This window comes from Trichosurus vulpecula, chromosome 1 (genome assembly GCF_011100635.1).
Source record: "Trichosurus vulpecula isolate mTriVul1 chromosome 1, mTriVul1.pri, whole genome shotgun sequence".
Taxonomy (NCBI): Eukaryota; Metazoa; Chordata; class Mammalia; order Diprotodontia; family Phalangeridae; genus Trichosurus; species Trichosurus vulpecula.
In genome coordinates this window covers 170,086,787-170,113,327 of record NC_050573.1, presented here as the reverse complement: position 1 = coordinate 170,113,327, position 26,541 = coordinate 170,086,787, and the positions used below count along the sequence as shown (strand labels likewise).

The window sequence follows — 26,541 nt, the reverse complement described above, 5'->3', positions numbered from 1 at the left end:
GGGAGACCGGAGAAGCCGTACTGGGCGTGCGCAGCGCGAAAACTGGTTGGCAAAATACGATTTTCACCTGTCCCCGGGTGTTTAACGGGCCCAGGCGACCATGTCTACCCTGCGCAGGCTGCGGGAGACGCCACGACACTTGCTGGTATGTGAGAAGTCTAACTTCGGCCATGGCAAGTCGCGGCACCGGCAGCACGTGGAGACGCACTACCACAACTACAGGGTGAGTCCAGCCCATGGCAACTTCCGCTCTCGCCGGCGTGTCCTGCGCCACCCCCAGGATCAAGGGGCGGGGGAGGGGGGGATGCGGCGCTGCCCTCTAGTGTATGCGGACCTCTGCTCCTCACCCCACGCCTTCTCCCCAGCCACATCCTAGAGTCCTATTCCCCCTTACCCGGCACTGGGAGGGCGCTAGGCATCCTGGGAGTTGTAGTATTCCTCCGCTTCTCTGGCCGAGGGTCCTGGCGCCTACCAAGGCTACAACTTCCACAATGCCGCCGGGATAGGACTCGCTTTTGGAGTCTCAGTTCTAGACTTGGAAGATCCCTATGGAGAGATCCAGCAGTCCAACTCTTTTAGGTTACAGATTGGGAAACTGAGGAATAACTTGAACACAGTCTTCTAACCCCAGAACCAGTGCCATGTATCATGCTGGGAAAAGTCCAGGAAATTGATGGGCACACTCCTGGTATCTCTTCAGTCTCCCCTTTCCTCCAGAGTTTAGAGCCACAATGGATGTCACCCCTGAGTAGGTGGCAGTGAAAAGAATATTCGTGATGATCATGTTGCCTTTTCCGATGTTTCTTGAATCTAGATACTTTGCTTTTTAAGCCAAAAGACTGGTTAACTCTAATTTGGGGATTACATTTCCGAAAGGTACTAATTGGAAATGGTTTCAAATCTAAAGGAGGCATTGCATTTGCTCTCCTTTGCAATCGCTAATCAAAGTCAACCACTTTTGGGGGGGGGGGTGCTTTGTAGGGATTTTAAAAAATATATGTATTTTTATTTTGTTAAATATTTCCCAATTATATGTAAAAATTTTTGAACATTCATGTTAAAAAATTTTGAGTTTCAAATTCCCTTCGCTCTCCCTACCCCTTGAAAAGGCAAGCAATATGATATTGATTACACCTCTGAAGAATGGAATAAATTCTTAAATTCACTTCATTAAATATTTATTAAGAGTGTAATCTTGACAGGCAGTGAGGGAGAAACAAAGATAAATAAAAAGACAAAGCTCTTGCCTTTATGGAGTACATTAATCCACAAATATTAAATCGCTTGGTTTGTGTTAGGTTCTCTGCTTAATGCAGAGGGCACAAAGAAAAAAAAAATGAAAACTGCCCCAGCCCTTGTAGAGGGGGAGAAGAAACCCAGGGATGCAGGGATCCCAAACCAAAATTCCCTGGATGAGGCTGCTGGGAATGAATTCACAGGCAAGCATTCTTTAAGTCAAGGAGGCAAAGATTTGTTAAGCTTTTCAGCGGGCAGGAGTTCTTAGGGAACCTGCAACCATAAAGAGGTACAGGGGGAATCTTTATAGAAGCTAATAGGGGATTAAAGTGGGGGACATGTCAGGTATTTGAGGGTGGGATTAGGGAGTGGTTAAGGTGTGTTCAGGGTGTGGTCCTTAAAGGAACATGCACATTTAGTATCTATTGGGCAGGTGTATTACCCAGGGTTCTCTAGGAAATAGCCCACAGAGGGGTTACTGGGGGTGTGGTTTTTACTGTGAAAAGTCACTAAGTTCACTGTTGGGGGCTAAAGGGGATAGTTTCTCATCTAGTGTTTTGTTAGACAAAATGCTATGTCTGGGATATGTGTTAGAAAGGTCAGTAAATATGGTTATGACTCAGTGTACAGTCAATTATCAGCATCTGAAAATCAATCTATTATTGCATAGCTGCTTAGGAAGGAAGAAGCAGAGATTAAATTGAGGCAGGCTGCCCTTTACCTAGAGAGAGAGAGCCTGAGAGAGAATATGTTTTGAGAACTGTATGTGTTTTGGAATTGGGATTCTGGCACAGGCACCCAAGCAGAGGCTGTTAGAATTTAGGGTCCAAACACAAGTGCCTCATCACCCTCAAAGAGCTTGTATTCTAATGGGGGGCCGGGAAGAGAGGGGCGGGGAGAAAGGGAGGGATGGAGGGAGGGAGAGAGAGGGAAGGAGAACATTTATACGAAGAAAGTACACTTAACTCTTCACCTAAATATCATAATGATAAAAATGTGTTTGCTTCATAAAATTTAGCAGTTGTTTTGATAGAATGTATTGATGAAGTGATAGAGGGAAGGAGCACTATATCTGGCCCTGTTTTGCAGGTGTAGAAATTAATCAAGGTGTGAAGTTTATTACATGATTTATCTAAAGGTTCTCTTAAGTTATTGATACAACTGGGAACAAAACTGGATGATTTCCATATCACTGTCCTCTAAAAACTTAATTTCTTCCAGACTTCTTTACTGGAAGTTTGCAGTTTAACTGGAAGTTTTTGTCAAATAGGGAGTTCTTACTCCAGTAGTTGATAAACTTGGGTTTATCAAACACTACATTGCTATGTTTATTTACTTCTGGGTCTTGTTTACTTTCTCTGTTTCATTGATCAATTTTTCTGTTTCTGAATTAGCACCAAGTAACTTTGATGATTATTGCTTTATCATAAGTTTGATATCAGGTCCTTTTAGGTCCCATTCCTTCCTGCTTATTTTTTTCCACTGTAAAGATTACTTAAATTTTTTGAACTTGCATCACCAGTGCCGGCACATGGTAGATGTGCCAGGCATCTAATAAATAATTAGCACTAATAAATACTTGTTGATTGATTACCCTTGAGATTCTTGACCTTGTGTTTCTCCAGATAAATTTTGTTATTGTTTTGTTTATTTCTATAAAATGATCCATGGTACTACTTCTGTAAATTAATTCAGTATTATCATTTTGATTATATTGACAATCCTGAACATTTAGTATCTCCAATTATTGATATTTATTTCAGTGTTTTTTAAATTCATAATCCTTTTCCAAAGTCAACACATTTGCTGTGTCAGGCAATAAATATTCCAGGGACCCTTCTTTTAGCCATTTCCCATTTTTTAAAAAGTGTCTGTAGCTTGTTTAAATAGTTTAGTTTGAAATTCCCTCTAGATTGCGTATGGTGTCTCCTTGACCAGAGGCAGGAAGCTTCCCACTGGGACATTTACCTGATTCTTATCACCAACTTAATCTAATATTGGTAGACTAGAAGGATAAAGCCTCAGATAATGTTAGTTTGGGTGTTTTACTTCCATTTACATTTTAAATTATTTTATCCATTTAGTTTTTGTTTCTTCCTAAAAAATATCAGAGGATTGTGATGTTAAGAGTCCAAATACAGTAGCTTAACTGTCATCAATGGAGAAAATAACATAGTTTGTCATAGAAGATTGTTCCCCCCCTCCTTTTTTTTTTTTAGATATACTGTCGTTCTTCCACTTTTATTCCTAAATGCTTTGGGGATGACCTGGGTTAACTGAGTGCCTTGCAAAGCCTTCTGTAAACTTTTCTCCGTCTTTATGGCATTTCACTAGTTCATGAGGTGGTGCTTCTTATAACTTTCCACAATGCCCTTCTGTAAGATTTTATACAAGAGTGAATGTTTTAATTGGATATTGCCCTTGACTGCTGTATCTCTCTATTTGCCAAGGACATCAAGTATTTATTGATTTTGGACTTCTTCATTGTGTTGATTTAAGATGGTTAAACTTCTTTAGGAAACAGTGATCATTTGTAGCAATGTCTGTTCTTTTATTCATCCCTGCCCCTCCTTTTTAAAACATATGCAGCCTATTTGAATAGCTCATACTGGACTTGCCTTGATTTTCATTCTTCTAATGTGGTATTATAAACTTTGCTCTAACAAATCTATGGTCAGACTTAAAAAGCTGACTTTGGAATCAGAACAGAGATGGGAAGGGCAGCTTGACTAAGCCAATTACATGAATTGGTAGCTTCATACTGAAGACAACGGTTTTGTGGATATTGAAGAATCTGCTCTCAAGCTATGGGAAAAGGGAGAGGATGTTAAATGATTGAAAAAAATGGGCCTTATTAGCCAAAAAGGGTGATTGTGAAAATGTCAGTAACTACTGACTCATGTCTCCTTTCCCATTTCTATAAAAATCTTTATGAAAATATATGTGTGCTTATGTATATACATACATATATGTGTGTGTGTACATACACATACACACACACGTATATACACACGTGTTTATGTGTGTATGTCTGAGGTGGTATGAGAAGGGAACAGGCAGAATTTTCCAAACAATATTCTATAGAAGGCTACATGTTTATAGTTGCACAGTTTGAAATGTATAGAGAACAAAATTTTGCCTTAAAGATTTTCCTCCCATTGGATGGACTATTTATAGAGTTGGCCTATGTGATCCATTTGTGCATATGTATCTTGGACATGCAGCAAGGTTTGATAGTTAGCTGGTCCCAGAACTGAATAGGAGGAGGAAATTAGCTTAATTATCATTGGACTATCGTGCTTATGTTATCTCCCGCCCACTCTCTGTGACAAAGATCCATTTCTTCATAACAATATTTCTCTACTAGCTATGTGACCCTGGGCTCATAGCTTAACCTCTGTTTGCCTCAGTTACCTGTACTGTAACGTGGGAATACTAATAGCACCTACCTTGAAGGGCTACTGTGAGGATCAAATGAGATAACATTCATAAAAACACTTTTATGTTCCTCGGCACTTAGTAGGTGCTATATAAATGTTTATTCCCTCCCTTCCTCTAGGTGATGCTTTCTGGGAGAGAGTCATGAAACACCACAGCCTTTGAAGAATTAAAATTAGTATAAGAATAGTATACAGGCATATGGTAGATATATGTGGGATGCAGCATATTGTCCACAAAGACGGTTCTCAATACAATTCAAGTAAGCACATTTATTAAGCTCCTGCCATATGCAAGGTGCTGCTGTAGGCATTGGGGATACAACTGGTGTATCTGCTGAGGATTAATTAAGCCTGGTCTTCAGAGTGTTTGAAGGTAAGGCCTGACCCTTCAAACACAAATAGTCCTCAAGAGAATGGGAGAAAATTTTCAGTATCATTTCTCTCGTGGTACATAAATACTTTGAACACCGTCTAAAGCTATTGTGTGTAAAGAGACAGTGAGGTGGCTCAGGGGATGAAGCTCTGAAATCGGGAAGAGTTAAAACCCAGTCTCAGACATTTACTAGCTATGTGATCTTGGGCAAGTCACTTAAGCTCTGGTCGCCTCGCTTCGCTCAGCTGTAAAATGGGGATAATAATAGTTCCTGCCTCCCAAAGCTGTCGTGAGGATCAGATGAGATAATCTTTGTAAAGTGCTTAGTATATTGCTTGGCACATGGTAGGGGCTATGTAAATGCCAACTGTCATTTATCATCATCATTACTATTATTATGTAAAGTAGCAACTTGGTCATCTCATTTTTATCTTCAGAATTTTCTTTGCTTTGGATGTAAACTCTATGACCCTCCTGCACCAGCCAGTGTGTTTCCTTTCCCATTACTCTATTTTGCCCTGTAGAATTTTTGACACTAATGAGATTATGGGAGCCTACTTGCAGTTTTCTTTGTAGTTTATTAGTTGAGCATCTTTTCTTTGGTCTCAGAATGGAGATGGAGACATGAGGCATTTAATGATGCTTTATTTTCTTGACATATAAATGAACTGTTTTACAAGGTACCAGAGAAAACAGCTACTCCTTGTGCTAGTGGATTCCTAGAGTGAGAGCCTGACAATACCTTTGTTGAGAAAATTGCAACAATATACAAGGTGTCCCAAAAGTCTTAGTGCAGATTTAAGCATAAATAGCTTAAACTCTATATACTAAACTATAAAACTGTGTAAAGTCTTTCTAATTAAAAAGGTTTTTTGCTTAGTACCGTTGTTGTATTGTTTGTTAAGGTGCATACCATCAAACAAATCTTTTCTAAATTCTCCTTGAAATTTAAATAAGTTGATTTTTCTTCTTTAAGAATGCTCCCCCTCTCCTCAGCTGCAATCTGGCCGCAACCTGCCCTTCCAGTCTTATTTCATACTACTTTCCATCACAACTTTGTGTCTGAGCCAGCTGCTCCTCAAAATCAATACTCCGTCACTTCCCTCCTTATTTCTGCTTCGGAGTCCTGGTCTTTCTTCAAGCCTTACTTTGCTTGCTGCGCTCTTTGTGAAGCCCTTTTGAGCTCTCCACTTGCTAGAGCTTTCTTTTCTCGAATTGCCACTAGCTTATTATTTTTATGTTTATTTGTATATGTTGAATTCTAGCAGAAAGTAAGGTCCTTGACAACAGGGACTCCTCTGTTCTCTGAATGCCCAGGGTCAAGCATAGTGCCTTATATATAACAGGTGCTTTCAAAATGCTGAATTGTTTTGTCCTTATGAACTTGAGTACTACTTGCCGTAGAAATAAGTTCTCTGTTTCTATTACACATTCATATAGGTATCATTTCTGATTCCTGAATGTGGGATACTTTCAAAAGAACTGAAAAATCTTGTCATGGAAATTGGACCATACTACTTGGTGAAGAATTTGCCTCTTCATGAATTAATTGCACATGAGTTCATCAATAACTTTGTGAAAAAAGGTAGGAAAATAGTTGTTTGTTTGTATGTAAAGATTAGTCCTCAGGAGCTATTAATAATCAGTACGTAGGTCTCTTTTTCTTCATGTAGTATTTTATTTGTGTTCCGTTCATACGTCAGTAAAGCGATTTCATTCTACATAACTCCTTATATTGTATTTATGAGAATTTTTCCTTTTCTATAGTCACATAGCACTGAGAAGCGGATTGCAAGAGGAAACATTTGTATTTTAATTTTTCCCTTGTTTTATTATGATTTAAGAGTTATCAACAACACAGACCTTTCAATATACAGGAAAGAGGTTTGTGTGAGAAACTGAACTTAGGATACGTAGTGGGTTTTTTTTAAGTTTATATCCCCTTTTGTACTTTGTTTTGTTTTATGCATTTTAAAAATATTGATTTTCCTTTGAGGGGCATTTTTATCACTACCCACTAATTCGTTCTACCCCTTTCTGTAAGAAAAGCCCTTCCTCGTAACAAATATGTATAGTCCAAAAAATAAATACTTTTGGGCTTATCAGGAATTGCGCGTCTTATTTTGAACCTCCAGTCCGTGACTTCTTTTCTAAGATGTGGTAGGTATGTATGCCTCATCATCACTGTTTTGAAATCACAATTGATCACAGCTTTGCTCAGAGTTAGGAAGTTTTTCAGAGTTGTTTTCTTATTAATGTGGCCATTGTGCAAGTTTTGCTCATTTTGTCTTACCTCAGTTCGTTCAAATCCTTTTGGTTTCTTTGAATTTGTTATATTCATCAGTGGGAAGAGCAGTAGCCTGACCTCTCCTCCCAGTGGAAGTTAGGCAAATCCAAGGTGTACTAGAGTCTAGACAAGATTGTTCAGTTCATCTCTTTGAATTTGTTATATTCATCAGTGGGAAGAGCAGTAGCCTGACCTCTCCTCCCAAAGGAAGTTAGGCAAATCCAAGGTGTACTAGAGTCTAGACAAGATTGTTCAGTTCATCTCTTTGAATTTGTTATATTCATCAGTGGGAAGAGCAGTAGCCTGACCTCTCCTCCCAATGGAAGTTAAGGTGTACTAGAGTCTAGACAAGATTGTTCAGTTTTTTGGCAGGGTAATTGGGGTTAAGTGACTTGTCCAAGGTCACACAACTAGTACGTGTGTCACGTGTCTGAGGCTGGATATGAACTCAGGTCCTCCTGACTCCAGGGCCGGTGCTCTACTCTCTGCGCCACCTAGCTGCCCTGATTGTTCAGTGAGCATTTATACTGGAGGCATCTCAGTCACCACAAGCAGGTTACACTTAAAATTGTGCTTGTTTTTTTTCTGGGAGAGAGGTCATTAAGAATTTACCAGCATACCCATAGGCTTAAAAGGTATTGAAACCATCATGAAGACTTAGTTGGCTTGGGATGCTAAAAGCTTAGGCTGTTGACCTCACTTCTTCATGGCCTAAGTGGCCATGACCTCCTCCATGAGGAGGTCTGGGAGGTGTCTGGTGCTTGACTGATGGGAAGTGATTGGCAGCTCAGACAGGGGAGCTTTGCTCAGCTGAACCAACTTCACAGTGCCTATTGCTATTGAATGTCCTCCTATGACTAAGTAGATCTCCTTTGATTAACTGTTGCATGGCATACTACCATAGGTGGTCCAGGGTAGATTGCTGCACCTGGAGTCTGGAAGACCAAAGTCCAAATCTGGCCTCAGACATTTACGAGCTGTGTGACTCTGGGCAAGTCACTTAACCTCTGTTTGTTTCAGTTTCCTCATCTGTAAAATGAGAACCGTAATAGCACCTGCCTTCCAGGATTGTTGTCAGGATCAAATGAAACAGTACTTGTAAAGTGCTTTGCAAACCTATGTAAATGCTAGCTTTTTAAAAAATCATTATTATTGTCCATGCTTCATTTTGTTTCAGTATCAAACCTAAACTGAGGGGATAGCCTGAGTCAGGTGTAAATTAGAGCATCATCATTTCTTATGACACATTAATGTTCAGCTTCACTCATATATCATAGTTTGTTTAACCATTTCCCTATTGATTGGCACTTACTTTGTTTCCAGTTATTTGTGACAACAAAAGGGGCTCCTGTGCATAGTCTTGTACATATGGGCTCTTTCCTTCTGTCCTTGACCTCCTTAGGATAGATGCTGTGTCAAAGAGTGTGTGTATAGTTTATGTCTCCCAGAATAGCTGGGCCAAATCACAGCTTCACCAACGATTCATTAGTGTTCCCTGTCTTTCTGTAGTCCTTCCAACAATTACTATTTTCCCCTTTTGTCAATCTGACGAATGTGAGTTATTACCTTAGAGACATTTTAATTTGCTTTTATTACTAATTTTTACTTTTTTAACTTTTTATTTTATTACTTTTATTACTAATTTATAGCTATTTATTACTAATTATGTACAGAGGTTCCCAAACTTATTTGGCAAACTGCTCCCTTTTCAAAAAAAAGTTACTCAGCAGGCCCGTGGCGTTAGGTTAGGTTAACCCCTATTTTTATTCGGTGCCCCTCAATTACTCCCAAGACTACTACTGCCCCGCTTCCCGATCGTTCCAGTGCCCTCAGGTGGCGGTATCACCCACTTTGGAAACCTGTGATTCTGGAGCGTTTTTTTGTGATTGTTAATAATTTGAGTTTCTTCACTTGAGAACTGTGTATTTGTATCTTTCAAGAGCTTACTACCTATTGGGATGTGGGTTTTGTTATGTATTTGTATCTATTTTCTAGACATCTTGAATATCTGATCTTTTTTTTTTAATCAGAAATAGTTCCTGTGAAAATTTTCCCTTCAGTTGTTTTTCTTCTAATTCTGTCTTTAGTTTGCTTGTGTAAAAGATTGTTCAATTTTGTGTGGAATTAAAAGTTTTCTGTTTATCTTCTGTAATCTCTTCTGTCTCTCTAGTTAAGTTAATCTCACTTGCTTCTCTAATTTGTTTAGTTGATGTTTATGTTTAGATTTTGTACCCGTTTTGAGTTTATTGTATATAGTATAAAATATTAGTCAAAACCTCATTTCTGCTAGAATGCTTTCCACTTTAAACATCAACAAACATGAACATTTCAATCAATCAAGGTGACTAGGAGTGAAGATTATATATTAAACTTTGAACCTCTATCATATGCTGATATTTTAAAAGTGTATATTAAATTTAACACAATAGTACAAAAATTGTGCTGCTTGTCTGCATTCCCTTCTAAACTTTTTTCTGATCTTTGTATTTTTAATGCTTCATTTGTGCTCTTCTTTTTTTGCATTGCTTTCACTACCCACCAACACTCATTTGTGCTCTTCTTTTTTTGCATTGCTTTCACTACCCACCAACACTCCCCCTACTATATAGGAGCCATCCCTTACAATAAGTAAGTATAGTTAGGCAAAACAAATTGACATATCAAGTATGTCTGAAAAAAAATGGGTGTGTGTGTGTGTGTATTCTGAACCTGTAGCCCAGAGGTGTCAAACTCAGAGCAGTACAGTTGAATCAAATTAAAAATGTAATTGGGAAATAGTTAACAAAATAAATAAAAATACAGTACAATATAGATAATGTTAATTGATGATTTTCTAAGATACTATGTACATATGTGCCTGCAGGGATCTATTTCTATTTGAGTTTGACACCATTGCTCTAGCCTATCACCTCATTACCACAAGGTCGGAAGCATCTTTCATTGTCTATTTCCTAAATTCATGATAAGTTATTATAGAAACTGTTCTCCTCGTTCTGCTCATTTCACTCTGCATCAGTTCATACAAGTGTTCTCAGGTTTCTCTGAGTTCATCATATTTGTCATTTGTCATGGCACAATAATATTCCATTACATATAGCCACCATAATTTGTTCAGCCATTTCCAAATTGATGGGCCCTCACTTCCACAACAAAAAAATGCCACTACAAATGTTCTTGAGTGGGATGGATGAAAGTCTCTCATTTAAGGAAAAGGATACTTAATATTTTAGCTTCCATAACACCTGAATTCTATCTTTGAGTTTAAAAATTAACCCATCCCCCCCCTTAAACTTGCATATACACCACATATATCCACATCCTGCATACACATAAGGTGAGCATGCCTGTAACTGCTGTCTGTTAGTTTGAGGTTAAGGTGTTAGATTAAGAATCTTTCCTTGTTTCGAGAATGTGAGGCCAACTACCCCCACGGATGGGGATAGAGGTCCCGGGGTTTTTTGGGGCTTCTTAGAATTGTTTTGTAAGGGGGTTTGGAGGGGGGGACCTTTAAGGGGTATATAAACTGCATGTCTGCCATCTGAAACTTGCCTCCCTACCCCAGACCACTCTGGAGTGGGCAATACCCAATTCTCGTGAGACTTGCAAATAAAGCCTCTGTCTTTACCTTGAGAAACCTTTGATTGTTATTTCATTTTGGGGGATTATTGTCCCACACATTCTCATATATGTATGTATGTATTATGTATATGATGTATATGGTGCATATGTATACATACATAAAAAGATATATACATGTACACACATATATATGTAGTGACTTATATAACTATGGGTACTTTTCCTCTCTCTTTATCCTTCCAGAAACGTAGGCCTAGTAATGATATCACTGCACCAGCAGCAGTATAGTTTAGTCATTTGGGGCATAGATATCATCTTTTTGTTATAGGACTAGAAACTCAGGGAGTACCTATCAGCTGGGGAATGGTTGAATAAATTATGGTTTATGAATGTAATAGAATATTATTGGACTGTAAGAAGAGAGTTAAGGGGCAACCTGGGAACCCTGGTTTGAACTGAAGAGGAGTGAAGTGAACAGAACCTGAAGAACAATTAGCAACAACAACGTTGTCAAGAAAACCAAGTAAGAAGGACTGCATCAGTCTCAGTGACCAGCCATCATTTCAGAGGACTCATGTTGAAACTTGCTTCCCACCTCCCGATGGAAGCGTTCGGCTCAAGATGCAGAATAAAGCGTGCAGTTTTGGACAGAGCCAGTGTGGAGATACACTTTGTTTGACAATGCATATCATGAGGGCTTTTTTCTTTCTTTTAAAAACAGTTTTTATATGGGAGTAAGAGTTGTGGTAGGGATAGGGTAGCCACAAAAGATAAGAGAGAGTCATTAAAACTTTTTTTTAAATGCAAAAAAGAGAACAGAACAATCAACAGCATTTGTTAAGTGTTTACTATGTGGCAGGCATTGAAGAAAGGCTAAAATAGTCTTTGCCCTCTAGGAATTTACATTTCATTGGGGGAGACAACATATAAATAATTAGATATGTAGAAGATATACCCAGAGTGAATGAAAGATTACCATAGAAGGGGAGGCTCTGGCAGTTGAGGGGACCAGGAAAGGCCTCCCGCAGAAGGGGATGTTTGAGCTCAATCTTGAAGCAGCTTGGGTCTTCTAAGAGGTGGAAGTAAAGAGCAGAACTTTCCAGGCATGAGGGACAAGTACACGGGCACAGAGATAGGAGATAAAAAATTATGTTTGAGGGACAGCAAGTAGATCAGAATGGCTGGATCAGAGTTCTTAAAAGAAAGTAAAAGGGAAGAATACTTGAAAGGTAGGAAGGTGCCAGGTTGTGAAGAGCTTTCAATGCCAAAGTATTTTATATACATACATATACATACATACATGTATGTATATGTAGTTATACAAGTGTGTGTGCGTGTGTGTGTGTGTGTGTGTGTGTGTGTGTGTGTGTGTGTGTATTTGATCCTGAAGTTGAACAGGGAGCCAGTGGAGTTTTTTGAATTAGGAAGGTGGCATGGTTGGACCTGTACTTTCAGAAAAATCACTTTGGCAGCTCTCAGGTGTTTGGCTGAGATGATTTCTTGGCCTTTTGGGATTCTTTTTAGTTACTGCTTTAAACTTTGCCAAGAAATGGTGATTGGGTAAGTCAACATTCTTTTGTCTGTTTCCCATTTTTTTGGAGTTGACTGTTTTAATAGATTAGATTAGAACTGCCATAATTGCACCATTATTTTCTCATTTTTATCCTTCATTCTGATTTTGGTTTTAATGTTTTATGATGTTGAATACTTGCAACATCCAGCACTTTCTGACTGTGTTCTTGGAGAAAGTATTCATTCTTGGGGAAAATATTTAAAATATCCAGTAGTAGTCTTGGGAGTAATTGGGGGGCATTGAATAAAAATAAGGGTTAACCTAACCTAATGCCAGGGGCCTGCTGAGTACATTTTTTTTTTGAAAAGGGAGCATTTTGCCAAATAAGTTTGAGAACCTCTTGGAGAAAAATATTCAAATCTTTGGCTTCTCTGATTTCTTAATCACAAACCATGTTTTCCAGCGCATTCCACCATCTTCTTAAGTGCCCTCTGTAGTGTTGAAGTCCTTCAGTACCCAGGTAGAAGTTGACTTAAATTTTTAAGATCTTGTCAAGTTCTTCAAAGTGTGTCTTTACTTCATCCTCTGGAGTGAATATTGATATACAATCTGTAATTTTTTCATGATAATGTGTTTGCCTTTGCTTTAAAAAAAAAGGTTTACTGATACTTTTTCTTTTTTATTTACTTACAAATATACCTCTCCTCTGGAGTAAGCCTTCACAAGGAACAAAGATTTTCAAAATCAGCAAATCAAAACAGCATGCTGATCATGCTTGACACCAAAACAACATTCCGCACTCATGGTCTCCTCACCCCTTCAACCCAAAAAGGGTGTTGTGTTTTCTCATCTCTTCTCCAGGGCCAAGCTTTCCTCTCCGTTTCTTGTTGCCTTGGGTTATATAGTGAAATCAACTCTTCCAAGTCCTTTATTTTCCTTTTGAGCAGAATCCATTTGGCTGCAACTTGATTACAGCTTCTGGTTTCATTTATAGTGAGGATGTCAACATGAAACTGGTTCAGTTCATCTTGTAGACTTTCTCCTAATTGATCTCTGGACAAAGATGACACATTAAAAGTACCAACAATTAAATTAATTTTTGTAAACAGTCTAAGGACTGTGTTTCTCAGTGTTCTATGCCCTGTTTTTGCCATTCCATTACATGGTACATACTGAGTGGCTTTTGTGTGCTGAGCTGTTTCATGGGTTGCCATTTCCAGAAAATTCATTACTTGGTGGTCCACCTTCTAGTGTTGAGCCTTCCATTTATGAGGACCAATGAAGATAAATGATATTGCTGTCTTTGTTTTCAAATACACAGCTACTCTGTGGCTGACAAGATCCGTACACAATCGATACTCCCTGCTTTGCCTTTTCTGAAGGCTGTACTATGGCTTACGTCTGCAGCTGCTATTTGCAGAGCATGGTATCTTTGTGGCTCTTCTCCTCCTAACACTTAGACTTTGTGGTGTAGCCTCTGCTCAAAATCTTTGCTCAAGAAAAACTGTCTCAGCCTTGACAAATTTGCTTTGGACCCAAGGACCAGCCTAGACCTTTAGGAGCCAGCTTCCAAGAAAAGATAAGCAAAAGGCTGGTGGTAGGGTTTGGGGGAAAGAGACAGCACATTGCCACGCAGAATTTGAGCCTACCTCAGGTCCAAACCCAAATTAGAGTCAATAGAAGTCTAGAAGTCTTTCCTCAGGAACGACTTTAAAAAATCTGAACACAGTTAATTTGGGTTTCTTGAACTATTCATTGGGGATGGGGAGGGCCAGCACTCTGCTTGGGGAGCAGATTGATTCTTTCTTCATTCAGTCTCTTTTTCCATTTAAATGTGCACAATAAAATAATGCTCAAGATTCCACTGTTGAAGACACAGTCATACCTTAGAAGGCTGAAGATTCCCCAAGCGAATCCCAGCTTTTGTCTGGACTGAATGTTGTTCTGTGAACTTCTTTTTACCTGATGAGTCTGTTCGAGTTGTAACCCAATAGCCCCTGGTTATATAATTTGTTTTCAATTTTATTTTCATGTTTTAGGGAATTCTGCTAGAAGTTCTGCCTTACCAGCTTACTCTGCCATAGCTGCTTGGGTAACTAGTTCTTGGTCGTTTCACTTGCCCAGCACAGTGAAATTGTACTTTCATGAACACCACCACAATAGTAGTAGACTAGCTACATACATAATTCTAGAAGGATTTTTTTTTAACATTCGGAACATAACAAACATACACAAAATTTCAGTATACGAAGTAGAATGGAAAGAGAAATGTGAAATCAAAAATCTCTGTTATGTATAGCTTACTCAAAAAAACCTACATAATAAATTCAACATGTTACTTTCAAAGCTGTCCTATGTATCTCTTTTTCCATCTGAAAGGCCTTCTTTGCATTTTTCAAAATGCTTCAATGGAGCATTTCTTTTCTTTTTTTAAAATCAAGCTAAATTTAGAAAGAACTTTTTAAAAAATTCAAGCATGGGTATAATAGAACCCATTATAGTACTGATTGCCCCCCAACAAGAGTAAACCTGGTATTTTACTCTGGGTTATGGTGAGAAACACCCCCTGCAGTGTCTGGAGGACATGATTTAATTTAGGTTATTTCAGTAGCAAGCTAGTGGAAGCAGTGGCTGGGAGGGAAGAAATAGCACATTGCCATAGAGACTTTGCTCTCATCTTTATATCCAAACCCCCAAAAGCCCCAAAAAGAGAGATATAGAAAGAAATCCTTTGTAGACAGTAAGAATAATTAAGCAAACCACGTTGGCCTTGTCCTTGTCCTGAAATGAATTTGACTGATTCTTGCCATTTAGTGTTCATATAATTTGTAGTTGATGTAGATGAAACTGATCAAAAAGCCGAATTAATGAAATATAATACTAGGATGCAATGAACTTGACAAGTAATGGTGGGGCAGGTGGGTGAGTGCCAGGTGGAGAAGCACTTTGGGAAAACTAACCGGCATAGTAATGCAGTCTGATGTGATATGCCATGTTCCATACACCCAATTTTTCTCACCTCTGCCCGGAAGGGAAGGAAGTATATTTTCTTGGTCATTTTAATTACATAAATTATGCGGCATTCAGTCTTGGGTTTTTTTGTTCTTTTCATTTAACACATTGTTGTTATCCTTGTGTGTATTGTTTCTATCTTTTGTTTGCTTCATTCACTCTGCTTCAGTTCATGTCAGTCTTCCCTTGCTTCTCTGAATTCTCCAGATTCATAGTTTCTGTTGGTTCAGTAATATTGCCCTACATTCACATATCACAATTTGTTTAGCCATTTTCTGACTGATAACCCATCTATTTTGTTTCCAGTTCTTTGCTGCTATGAATATTTTTGGGTATGTCTTTCTGGCTTTGACTTTGGAATATATACCTAAGCATGGGATCTCTGGGTGAAGGGTTTTGGAACATTTTAGTTATATTTTTATCTATAATTCCAAATTAGCCCGTTGGATTGTATTAACTCCTGCATATGACAGGACTGAGAATAAGAATGGAAAAGAATTTGATAAAACCCTTGAATTACATCAAGCCCATTTTAGAAAACTTTTTTAAAAATTCAAGCATGGGTATAAATATAGTAGAACCATTATAGTGCTAACGTTCCCCAACAAGAATAAGCCTGGTGTTTTAGGTGTTTAGGAGAGAAACATCACCTACTGTGTCTAGAGGATGTGATTCAATTCAGATTATTTAAGCAAAAAGCTAGTGGAAGACTTTGCTCGTATCCTTATGTCCAAATCCAAATTAGGGTAAAAAGGTTTGTGTTTTGGGGGTGGGGCAGGAGAGGGGTTGCTTTTTTTTTTTTTTTTACTTCCTAGAATGTGTATGCTTTAGAGAAACCTGGCCTCCAATGGCTTTCAGTACCCAGTAGCAGCACCCAGGAGACTGATCAACTGGTCAGTGTGTATGTTTTACAAGTTGAATGAACACCTAACACAATGAGTAAGCAAACTGCACCAGCTTTCTAAAACCTTTAGATTAGCAAAATTGTTGGATTCTAAGTGCCATAGGTCAGGGGTGGTCATGTGATGGAAAAAAGGGGTGATTGTTGTTGGTTTTTTGAATGATCTCCCTCAGTGGCTCTTTTTAGTTGAATGGGTCATTTTAAGTACCACCAGGATCATCCTTGCTTATAGAGCTAGAGATTGGAACACTGTAATTTGAATTGCAAAGGAAAATCCTTCTTCTCCCAACAGATAAGTTATAAATTAGAACCAATTGCCAGCCAGATTTAGCAAGCATATGAAGCTTTAGATCCCTGAATGGTCTTTTTTCATTTATGTAAGTCAAAAATATCTGCCTAGAATCTTAGGAGTGTGCCAAATTTTAGCCTATGGGAATCCTTTTCTGCTGCCTGGGAAACTTTCCTTTGAATAAAAGGATCATTGTCCATCTTAATCCCAGTAATGCCGCTCCACCACGGAGGTATCAGCCATCAAAACTGTTGCTGAAAATGTTGCCTACATAGGTAGCATGCTTCATCACGCCATTTCGTCAGTCTTCCGGAATTGTGCTTGATTGGAGACAGAGAGATGATGGTTTCAAAATGCAGAATGATGGGGCAGCTAGGTGGAGCAGTGAGTAGAGCACCTGCCCTGGAGGTAGGAGGACCTGAGTTCAAATCCGGTCTCAGATACTTGACACATTTACTAGCTGTGTGACCTTGGGCAAGTCACTTAACCCCAATTGCCCTGCCTTCCCCCCCTGCAAAATGAGAAATATGTTAGTTGACATGGCCAATGTGGAAATTTGTTTTGCTTAACTATGCATATTTGTTACAAAGAGTTTGCTTTTCATTCTTTCCAACCCCTCCCACAAGGGTTTGGGAAATGGGAGGGAGAGAACATAAATCCTTTTTAATTGGAAAAAAAATTCAATTAAACAACAAAATGCTACCTAGATCAATTGTGGCAAAAGAAGACAAATCTCCTTTGTCGCTAAGTCCTTACTTTATTTCTCAAGATCCAACTTGAACTTACTGGAACAGAGTGATTTAGTAGCAACATGGCTTTTCTCATATTCTTACTTTCTCTTGGTGCAGTCACTGCTATGCATGGTCAGGTGGATAATTTGAATCAGTGGTCAGTTGGCTAGTATTCCCTGCCATCCCCCATGACTGGGTTTGAGTCATCCTGAGGATTTCACCTGTATTTGATCTGTCTAAACTGATTATTACCAGTATGGTGCTTGTTTTTACTTTCCATTTAATCTCTTCTTTGGGCTTATTTTTCTGTTACAGGTTCCTGTTATGCCCTAACATATAATACAAATATTGATCAAGACAATACTGTTGCCCTGTTACCCAACGGTAATATTTCTTTTATTCCTAATAACACCAGACAATTGAATATGGCTTACTTTCTTTTAGTTTATAGAAAACCTACTTATGTTTTTAGTATGCTTTTCATGGAAATCATGATTTGATGTATAGGGAAGCTAATTTTGTCCCTGGACAAAGACACTTACGAAGAAATGGGACTTCAAGGTCGCCCATCTCAACATTCTGGCAGAAAAATCATGAGATACAGTAAGTATTGGTACAGAATTCATTGATATTTTCCCATACATATACAGAGGTTGGGGGGAATTCATATGGAATATTGAATATATTTTTAGATATAGATGATGTATCAGTTTTGCTGAAATGCCTTTTTTTCTTATCTTTTCTTAATATATTTGATAGAAGGGATGGCTTGATGAGTAGGGAGAGAGGGGAGGGATATATTTGGAAATGGATAGGATATAAAAAGAGAAGACATCAACCAATAAATAAAGATTCCACTATTTTTTAACAAGTCAGAGGTGATCTTAGGTTTAAATAGAAATCCTTGTGTCAATTGTCTTTTTTTGTTTCAGGAAGATGAGGATTTATTTGAAGTGTTTTTGCTTCCAACATTCCCAACTTAAGTGGACATATTTGGCCTATAGGCTTTAAATTCAACAACAAAAAGCAATGAATGGTGATATCCTAAATCTTATCAATTAAGATATTTGTAAAGCACTCTGCAAATCTTAAAACTATATAAATGCTGGCTATTATTGTATTGGTGTCACCATCATCATCATCATCGTCAGGGTTTCTTAACTATTTCTGTTGAAGTGCCGTTTTGGAATTCCCCCAGAGGGAGTGAAGTTGCTGACAGGGACAGTGGGATGAGAGGGTTGACGGCCAGGCTGCCCTTCTTACTTGGAATCTTTGTGAGTTGTGTGAGAGTTGGGCATATCGATAGCAAGAGCCTTGGAGATCAGTTGGAAAAAGGCTTTGAGGTATACCAGTAGAATGTGATTCATCTGTTGGAAATGGTTGTCTTAAATTGTTGCCTAAGCAGAGAATGAAGGAAAAAATGTTCCTTGTTTTCAGTGTTAGAAATATAGTTCCTCAAGAAATTTTCTTTTGTAGACAAAAGGAACACAAAAATAATTTTGCTAGGTTTTAGGAAGCTCTACTGACAAGTAGGTAAAATGATAAAGCTTTTTTTGTAACTTTTTTAGCATAAAATTTATTAGTGTGGTGTAAGTTATGCGAGATAAATAATATGCCGTGTTCTTTTTTTTTTTATTTTTCAACTTTTCAAGTTGTTACCCTTGATTTGATGGATTCGTCCTTCAGTCCTGAGTCAAAGAAGTATAAAAGAGCATCTTGGGCCTTGAATGAAAAGAAACCACTGAAATTCAATTTCCTTCTGGCTTGGCATCATGAAGGTATTGGGAATTCATTTTGTAATGATACTGTGAAGTTGAAATTCAGCTGATAAATTGAAGGGAGTCAGCCGAACATTGAATGGTGGTTCAGTTCTATGGTGGGGAGGGGAAGGTGGTTATAAAGTTAGTCAGGAAAAACAAACCATCTTGGATTTACCACAGCTCTGCATCCATGGTCAGGAGCAGAAATGTTCCCATTGCATAGTACGACTTTGTGTGGGCTAATCATTTGGATAGTCATGGTTGGTACGTTTCTTGAACTGTGGTCAGAGTGAAATCATAGAAGACTCAAGTAATTCTTTTAGTCCTTCAATAGGAAGCACTTTTCTTACTCTGTTTCTGCCTTGCATGTCTGTATGGCATAAAATATTCCAATCTACAGCCAGTCTTTGCTCCTGGAAGACTCTTTAGGTTCTTGTTCATTGAATCATGGAGTCAGATCATTGCAAGAAATTTCCCTTTCCTCACCCTGGTTAAAAAGAAGCAATGCCTGCCCTCCAGAGAGAGGAAAGGGTGGCATCAGCCTGACAGGTAGACAAAGCTTCTCTGATAGGTTGCCATCTCCAAACACTCCTTTTGTTATGTTGTCATTGGACTGCCCAAACCACCCTGTGCTTCACCACCTCCCTTTACTGCTTACTTTCCTATTCATGATATGCTACATTCTATACAAAGTGCTTGTTCCCCTCAAGAAATGAATCTCATTGGTGTGTCTCAGCTAGGAAAGCATTCTAATTAAATGTATCTCTACTACACTATCAGTAACAGCCCCAACCTTTCCCGCTGTCCTCCCAGTGCCATTCTAAGGAATTTCAGATAATTATGTGGGGAGATATTTTTGGACTGGGAACTTCTCATAAATTTCACTGAGCAGGCTACCTCTCTAAAAGTAAAGCTGTCACCTATAGACTGGAGGGAGGACCAGAAAGGAACTCTTTTCATCCTGAGCCCTGCCTCTCCCTCTAGCTCCTCCAGAAGATTCTTCAGACTGTTATACTGGGTAGGTGAGATAGGGGACCTTCCTGCCTTCCCAAACAGGAATACCCAAGGTCCACACATCTGGGAACAGTGGGAAGGACCCAGAGGTCATCCAGTCCAACCTGTGTTTGGCAGGGATTCCTTCTATGACATCCCTGGTAAATCGTTATCCAGTTACTGTGTGAAGGTGTCTGATGATGAAGAATTCACTGTCCTCCAAAACATTGCATTCCGCTGCTGTATTGTTCACTCTTAGAACTTTTGTTTTCTTATTCTGAACCAGAATCTGTGTTTATAACTTCCACATATGTCTGAATTCTTCTTCCTGGGGCTAAGAAGCATTGTTCTTGTGGATCCATTGACCATTTGAGGTAATTTGGTCCAGAGACAATAAAGACCCCTGGATGTAGAGACATAGGACTTGGGTTCACATATCTTCTACTTACTACCTTGCACCTCAGTTTCCTCATGTAAATTGAGGGGTTGAAGCAAGTCTTTAAGGTTCCTTTTAGCTCTAAACACTATGCTCCTCATATTCTTCTGCACTTCATAACTTCTTCTCACTAATGAAAAAAGCAGGTGGTCAGAAAGCCCCAAGGTGAGGACCATGGAAGTCCTAGGGAAGGGAACATTGGGGTACTCATCAGTGTAGCTACAGTGCTGAGATATGGACAGTCCAGGCCCAGGGGCTCTGAGGTCCATAACTGTCTGTCTTGAGATACCAAATAGGGCCCTAAAGATCCAGTATTCTAAAGCTCAGAGATTGGGAAGGGAGGAGGAGATGCTGATGGTTCTGCCCCCAGGAGGTGGAAGGGGTCAGCTTAGGAACCCCAGAGACCCAGGAGAGACCAAGCAAGGCCAGAAGTACAGCTGGGGGTGGGAGGTGGGGAAGAAGGCCGGAGCCTGGTCCTGGCACAAAGCCTAAATTCAAGAACTACAGCTAGACAGATGAGTAAATCAAGTAAAGCACTGACCAGTATCAAAAATTATTGCACATTTAGAGATCTCTTAAAAGAAGGAGCAGGTAAGTTTGTAACAATAGCAAACAAAGACTCAAAGGAAAAAACAAATCTATTTTCCCCAAGAAACACATGAATGCCTAAAACAAACAAAACAAACAAATGAAATAAAAGCTCTGGAATAAAGAATTGAAAAGAGAAAAAGTTGCTTAGAATAGAAACTTGGCAAGCCTTACCCAAGTAATGGACTCCCTGAAAACTGGAATAAACCAATGCAGTGACCAGCCATGTTTCCAGAGGTCCTGATAGAGAGACTTTGGGCTGAAGGTGCAGAAAAAGACATAGATAGTTGCTTAGGGCCACCATGTGGATTCATTTTGCTTAATTGTGCTTAGTTGTTACAAGGATTTTTTTCTCATTTTTTAATTGAGAGGGAAATGAGGGTGATGCCGTGGTGATGCCAAGAAAGGAGGGGTAGAGGAGGCATTTTTAAAAGCATAGGAGAAAACAGAAAGAAGTTCAGAAGGAAGTGCAGACAAGTAGGACAGTTCTGAAGATCATGTGGAATTCTTTTACTTTTCTTTGTGAAAAGCAAGTGGTATGAAATGATGTTTTATGTTTTCACAATGCAACCTTTGTATTCTGTGTGTATAGTAATGTTCTTTTTTGTGTTTAAGTTCAGAATAAAAATATAAAAATTTTTAGAACTTAAAATTCTCATACACTATGCCATGCTGCCTCTGTTGGGGACCTTGCATATAGTCCTTGCTTAATAAATATTTGTTTAATTATGGTCTGCTTAGTCTTTGATTTTCAAGGCCATTTGTTTGAGTAAGGATTTCAGTTTTTATTAGAACCAGCCTCAAAACCTGGTTTCCTATTTTAAAATGTAAGGCTTATGGAATGAAAACACTTTAATGTGACCTTGATTCACTTTAATGTGACCTCTCTTCTAATCAAGCTCTTAGACAATATGTTCCCAAACAGAAGACTCTCATGTGCTAAATATACTCATCCAGTCCCCTCAGAGTACCTAGTTTGTGTGGGGGCCTGCAGGGAATGACATGTTTTCAAACATGACTTTGGAACTATGGGATAAAGACAAGAAGATAGGAAAAACTCCCATCCCTAGCTTGGCATGCATTCTCATCTAAAGTGTGCTAGTCCAGTGTGGAAGTGATGCTGCTTGATCTGTGGTTCAGGACTGTTCATCTTATTCTACAGCCCAGCCCTTTCACTTTACCCATCCATTCAGGCTCTTATTTCTAGGTGCTTTGGGGTGGGGAGGCAAGCTTTATTTCCATAACTAAGTTATATATTGCTCAGTGACTGTCCAGTGTTACTGTTTTAAGTGCCAGCTTACATGAAAAAAAAGCCTCATCATTTTTGTTCCTTCTCTCTGTTTTCTTTACGGATAACCTCGAGACCTCTCTCTTTCTATGGCAGTGTTCTGTATGTGAATTATGAATTTTATTTCACTCAGTCGAAATTGCTATATTAAGCACATGATTAGCTAATTCAGCTTGACACATAATATCAGCTGGATTTAAAACTATGCTTCATTTCCAGAGAAAATGGGAAGGAAAAAGATCAAATTTCTGGAGCCCAGCATGAGCTGCTGAGCAAGACCATAATGGTTTAAATACAGACCTCATAACATCTTTTAGCCTTGCTCTTCAGACCTTCTCTACATCATTCAGAGGCACCAAGAGGACTGTTTCAATGGGTTGTTGTTGTACTGAGTGATTTTAAATTTACATTTTTCCAAACAATGGTGTGTGCTGTGTTTAAGGTGCAGAAGAGTCAACAGTGATGTCATACTTTTCCAAATACCAAATTCAGGAGCATCAGCCAAAAATAGCATTGAGCACGTTACAAGATCTTCAGTGTCCATTGCTACAGAGTGGAGAACTTGAGGGAAAGCCTGAAGAATCGTGCAGTGCACCAGAACTCTTTGACTGGCTTGGTGCTGTCTTCAGTAACGTAGAACTGTAGGTACACAAGGATGGCTATAATCTTATGTGGGACCAGCTCTTAAAAAACAAAAATGAAATAAAACTGTCCTTATTCCACTGAATGATTGTGTAGCAGATGCCAATGTATAGTTTATGTCTCTCTTTTTTTCTGTTTTGTGGCAGAAATAATCAGTCATTCAGTTTTCTATCAACCTATTGCTGTCCTCAGCCAAATATATTGGTGGAAAAAGCATATTTGTGCACAATCACTGGCTTCATAGTCTCTGAGAAGATATGCCTGTTACTGGAACAGCTGCGGTGAGAAAAATCTTGTTTGTCTGTCTATGCAGATATGTTGTTTTAATGATCTCTTCTGGACCTTAAATCTTACTGCTTAGAATTGGGGAGTTCCCTCACAAATGCCTTTCTTTCCTTCTTCGTCTCTTGGGATAGTAATGTTGTCATCTTAAGTGGTATGCTAGAATGATTATTAGGAATAGCTATGATGAAATAGCTTGTTTCTTTTTGGAAAAGAAAGCATAAAAATATTGGAAGCAAAGTGTTAGTTTTTTGTAAAGTAAATTTCTTTCCATGACTCATCCATTTGCTGCTGTGTATTTACCTTAAACTGGTAATTACACTCTATATTCCAATATATTTTACTCTGCCATAGTATGGAGTTCTTTGTTAAAATAATTGTTTTTTTAATATTAATAGAGATGAAAATTCATTGTGTGCCCACCATATGAAACATTCATTGTTTTTTCAGATAATATTAGTAGGCTCAAATCACTTGTTGTTAGCACTTACTCAACACCTACTCTGTGCTATATGTTGTGCTAGGCACTGGGGGTTACAAGGCTACATAAAGCACAATCTCTGCTATGTGCAGTTCACAACAAAGAAGAGACTTGCTAACTAGTGTACCAGTTCAATCTAGGGAGCCTTCTTCAGTTTAGTTTTATTTATCAAGACAGATTCCCATAATTTTTTTTTTTAAGTTTAAACATTTATGGAGTTTGTCTTTTGCTTTTTCACTCCAATACAATTTCTGTTCTCTCTCTCTCATGTTAGCATAGTGCTTTAATTCCCCATAATAGAATTGTGAAAACACTTAAAGGAGGAGCGATGCCTTCTCATTGTTCCAATTAAAGAAGTCTATGTAAACATAGCAACAGTGGAGTCTGAATGCCCAGGGAGGGAAATGATTACTGTGCACTTTACGGATGGCTTGTTGGTAAATGGATTTCTGGCTGAGTAGGGTAACAATTGGAGTATGTTTTATGTGTATTATATCCATTTACATTTGTTATATTTACAGAAGACAGCAGGAGTTTAATGAGCATCTTCTTAGTGCTGTAATCTAAAGTTAACATTTTGACTTGTTCGAATAGAACATCTCCAAATTCACTGGTTATTCTATGTGAGCAAACAGTCTTTTTCAAATGTTCTTATTCCTTTGTTCCAATTTAACTAAAGCTTTTTTTTTTTCTCCTCTCTTTTAGTCATTATTTTGATGACCCAAAGTTAACTCCTTGGGTCACCTTGTCTGTCCAGGGATTTGCAGACAGCCCTGTGTCTTGGAGAGAAAATGAACATGGATTTCGAAAAGGAGGAGAACACTTGTACAACTTTGTTATTTTCAGCAATCAGGACTACTGGCTTCAAATGGCTGTGGGGGCCAATGATGACTGTCCACCATGAAAATAAATAAAGCTGCCTTTGGGTTTTTTTTTTTTCCTGGTAGACTTTGGAAGCCTTCATTACAAGGAAGTTGCATATTTAGGATGTTTATATGGTATGATGGATTTTTTTTGTAATGCCAAGACTAATGTTCTGTTTCGGGGTGTTGTTTGCTGTGGTGACCAGAATTTTTTTCACACCCTTTTTCTGCTCATTTCAAAGGGTTTTGGGGTAACCTAATGGAATGATTGCCAGTCACTTTGCATTTTTGTAAAAACTAATGCCAGTGTGGCTTATCTGCAGCTGTAAGGGAGGCCAAGCCAAGACTGGGAGCTGTTAGGCCAAGGACTTCCTAGGACAATGAACCAGCAAAGCCCTGCCACTTGGAAAGGACCAGCTCTGTGGTTTGTTTGTGTGGTGAACTGAGAAACTGAAAGGACAGGCTAAATACTGAGCCCTCAAGTCTCAGGCAATTAAGAGAAAGCAGGAGTACAGCAGATTTCTGAGGGAGTGGGCCAGGGTCAGCATCCAAGGATTTGTATTTAACTGGCGGGAGCAGACAAGAAGCACCAATGAGAAGATCTACTGTAGAGACACTGTATAGTTGTGATTGATGATCCAGTGATCAAGGTGAATTCCCTTTTGATTCAGTTCAAAATGGCCCATTGAGTATGACTTGGCAGATAGTTACTAAAGCTAGAGATGAGATTTTTTTCTGCAGCTTCCAAGGTAGTCAGTACTAATTACAGCAGAAAGACTAGATTCATCCAGCATAGTAGTTCTTAACCCAGGGTCCATGAATTTGTTTTAAAATTTTTTTTTAATAACAGTATTTCAGTATAACTGGTTTCCTTTATAAACTAATGCATTTTATGCATTTTAATGGTATTTTATTTTTTCCCCAATTACATATTAAGACAATTTTTAGCATTCCTGTTTACAAGATTTTGAGTTCCAGTATTTTCACCCTCCCTTCCTGTCTTCCTAAAATGATAGGCAATTTGATATAGGTTATACATGTGCTATCATGTAAAACATATTTCCATATTAAACATAGTTGTGAAGGAAGAAACAGATCAAAAGGAAAAAAAACACAAAAAAGAATAAAGTAAGTGGAAAAATATGCTTCGCTCTGCATCCAGAGCCCATCAGTTCTTTATGTGGATGTGGATAGCATTTGTGAGCCCTTTGTACTTGATTTGGATCATTGTGTTGCTAAGAAGAACTGAGTCATTCATAGTTGATCATCGCACAATGTTGCTGATAACTGTGTACAGTATTTTCCTGGTTCTGCTCTTTTCACTTTGCATCAGTTCATACAAGTCTTTCCAGGTTTTTCTGAAATCTGCCTGTTCATCATTTTTTATTGCACAGTAGTATTCCATTATATTCATATACCACAGCTTGAGGGCAGCTAGGTGGTGCAGTGAGTGGAGCACCGGCCCTGGAGTCAGGACGACCTGAGTTCAAATGTGGCCTCAGACACTTGACACATTTATTAGCTGTGTAACCTTGGGCAAGTCACTTAACCCCAATTACCCTGCCTTCCCTCCTTCAAAAAAACAATACAAAATATATACCACAGCTTGTTCAGCTATCCCCCAATTGGTGGGCATCCCCTCAATTTCCCATATTTTGCTACCATGAAAAAGGCTGCTATAAATATTTTTGCACATGTAAGTCCTTTTCCCCTTTTTATGATCTCTTTGGGATACAGACCTAGTAGTGGCATTGCTGGATCAAAGGGTATACACAGTTTGGTTGCCCTTTGGGCATTGTTCCAAATTGCTCTCCAGAGTGGTTGGATCAGTTCACAACCCCACCCCC

General features: G+C 38.7%; 1 protein-coding gene across 1 annotated transcript; it reads left to right on the top strand.

The window, feature by feature from the left end:
* On the top strand, nucleotides 1-25,793 carry RPP40 (ribonuclease P/MRP subunit p40). Its single transcript, XM_036735811.1, has 8 exons — nucleotides 1-223; nucleotides 6,490-6,634; nucleotides 17,677-17,745; nucleotides 17,869-17,964; nucleotides 19,014-19,139; nucleotides 22,869-23,067; nucleotides 23,215-23,349; nucleotides 24,537-25,793. The coding sequence occupies exons 1-8, from the start codon at nucleotides 101-103 to the stop codon at nucleotides 24,733-24,735; spliced, it is 1,092 nt and encodes a 363-aa protein (XP_036591706.1). The 5' UTR covers nucleotides 1-100; the 3' UTR covers nucleotides 24,736-25,793.
* The last annotated feature ends 748 nt before the right edge of the window (nucleotides 25,794-26,541 follow it).

What these genes read in the sequence shown, in the direction of transcription:
- RPP40 (XM_036735811.1), top strand. Translation starts at nt 101, where the DNA reads ATGTCTACCCTGCGCAGGCTGCGGGAGACGCCACGACACTTGCTGGTA. An exon ending in TCTGGCTTGGCATCATGAAG is followed by an intron (nt 19,140 to 22,868) that starts GTATTGGGAATT and finishes GCTGTGTTTAAG; the next exon opens with GTGCAGAAGAGTCAACAGTG. An exon ending in GTCTTCAGTAACGTAGAACT is followed by an intron (nt 23,068 to 23,214) that starts GTAGGTACACAA and finishes GTTTTGTGGCAG; the next exon opens with AAATAATCAGTCATTCAGTT.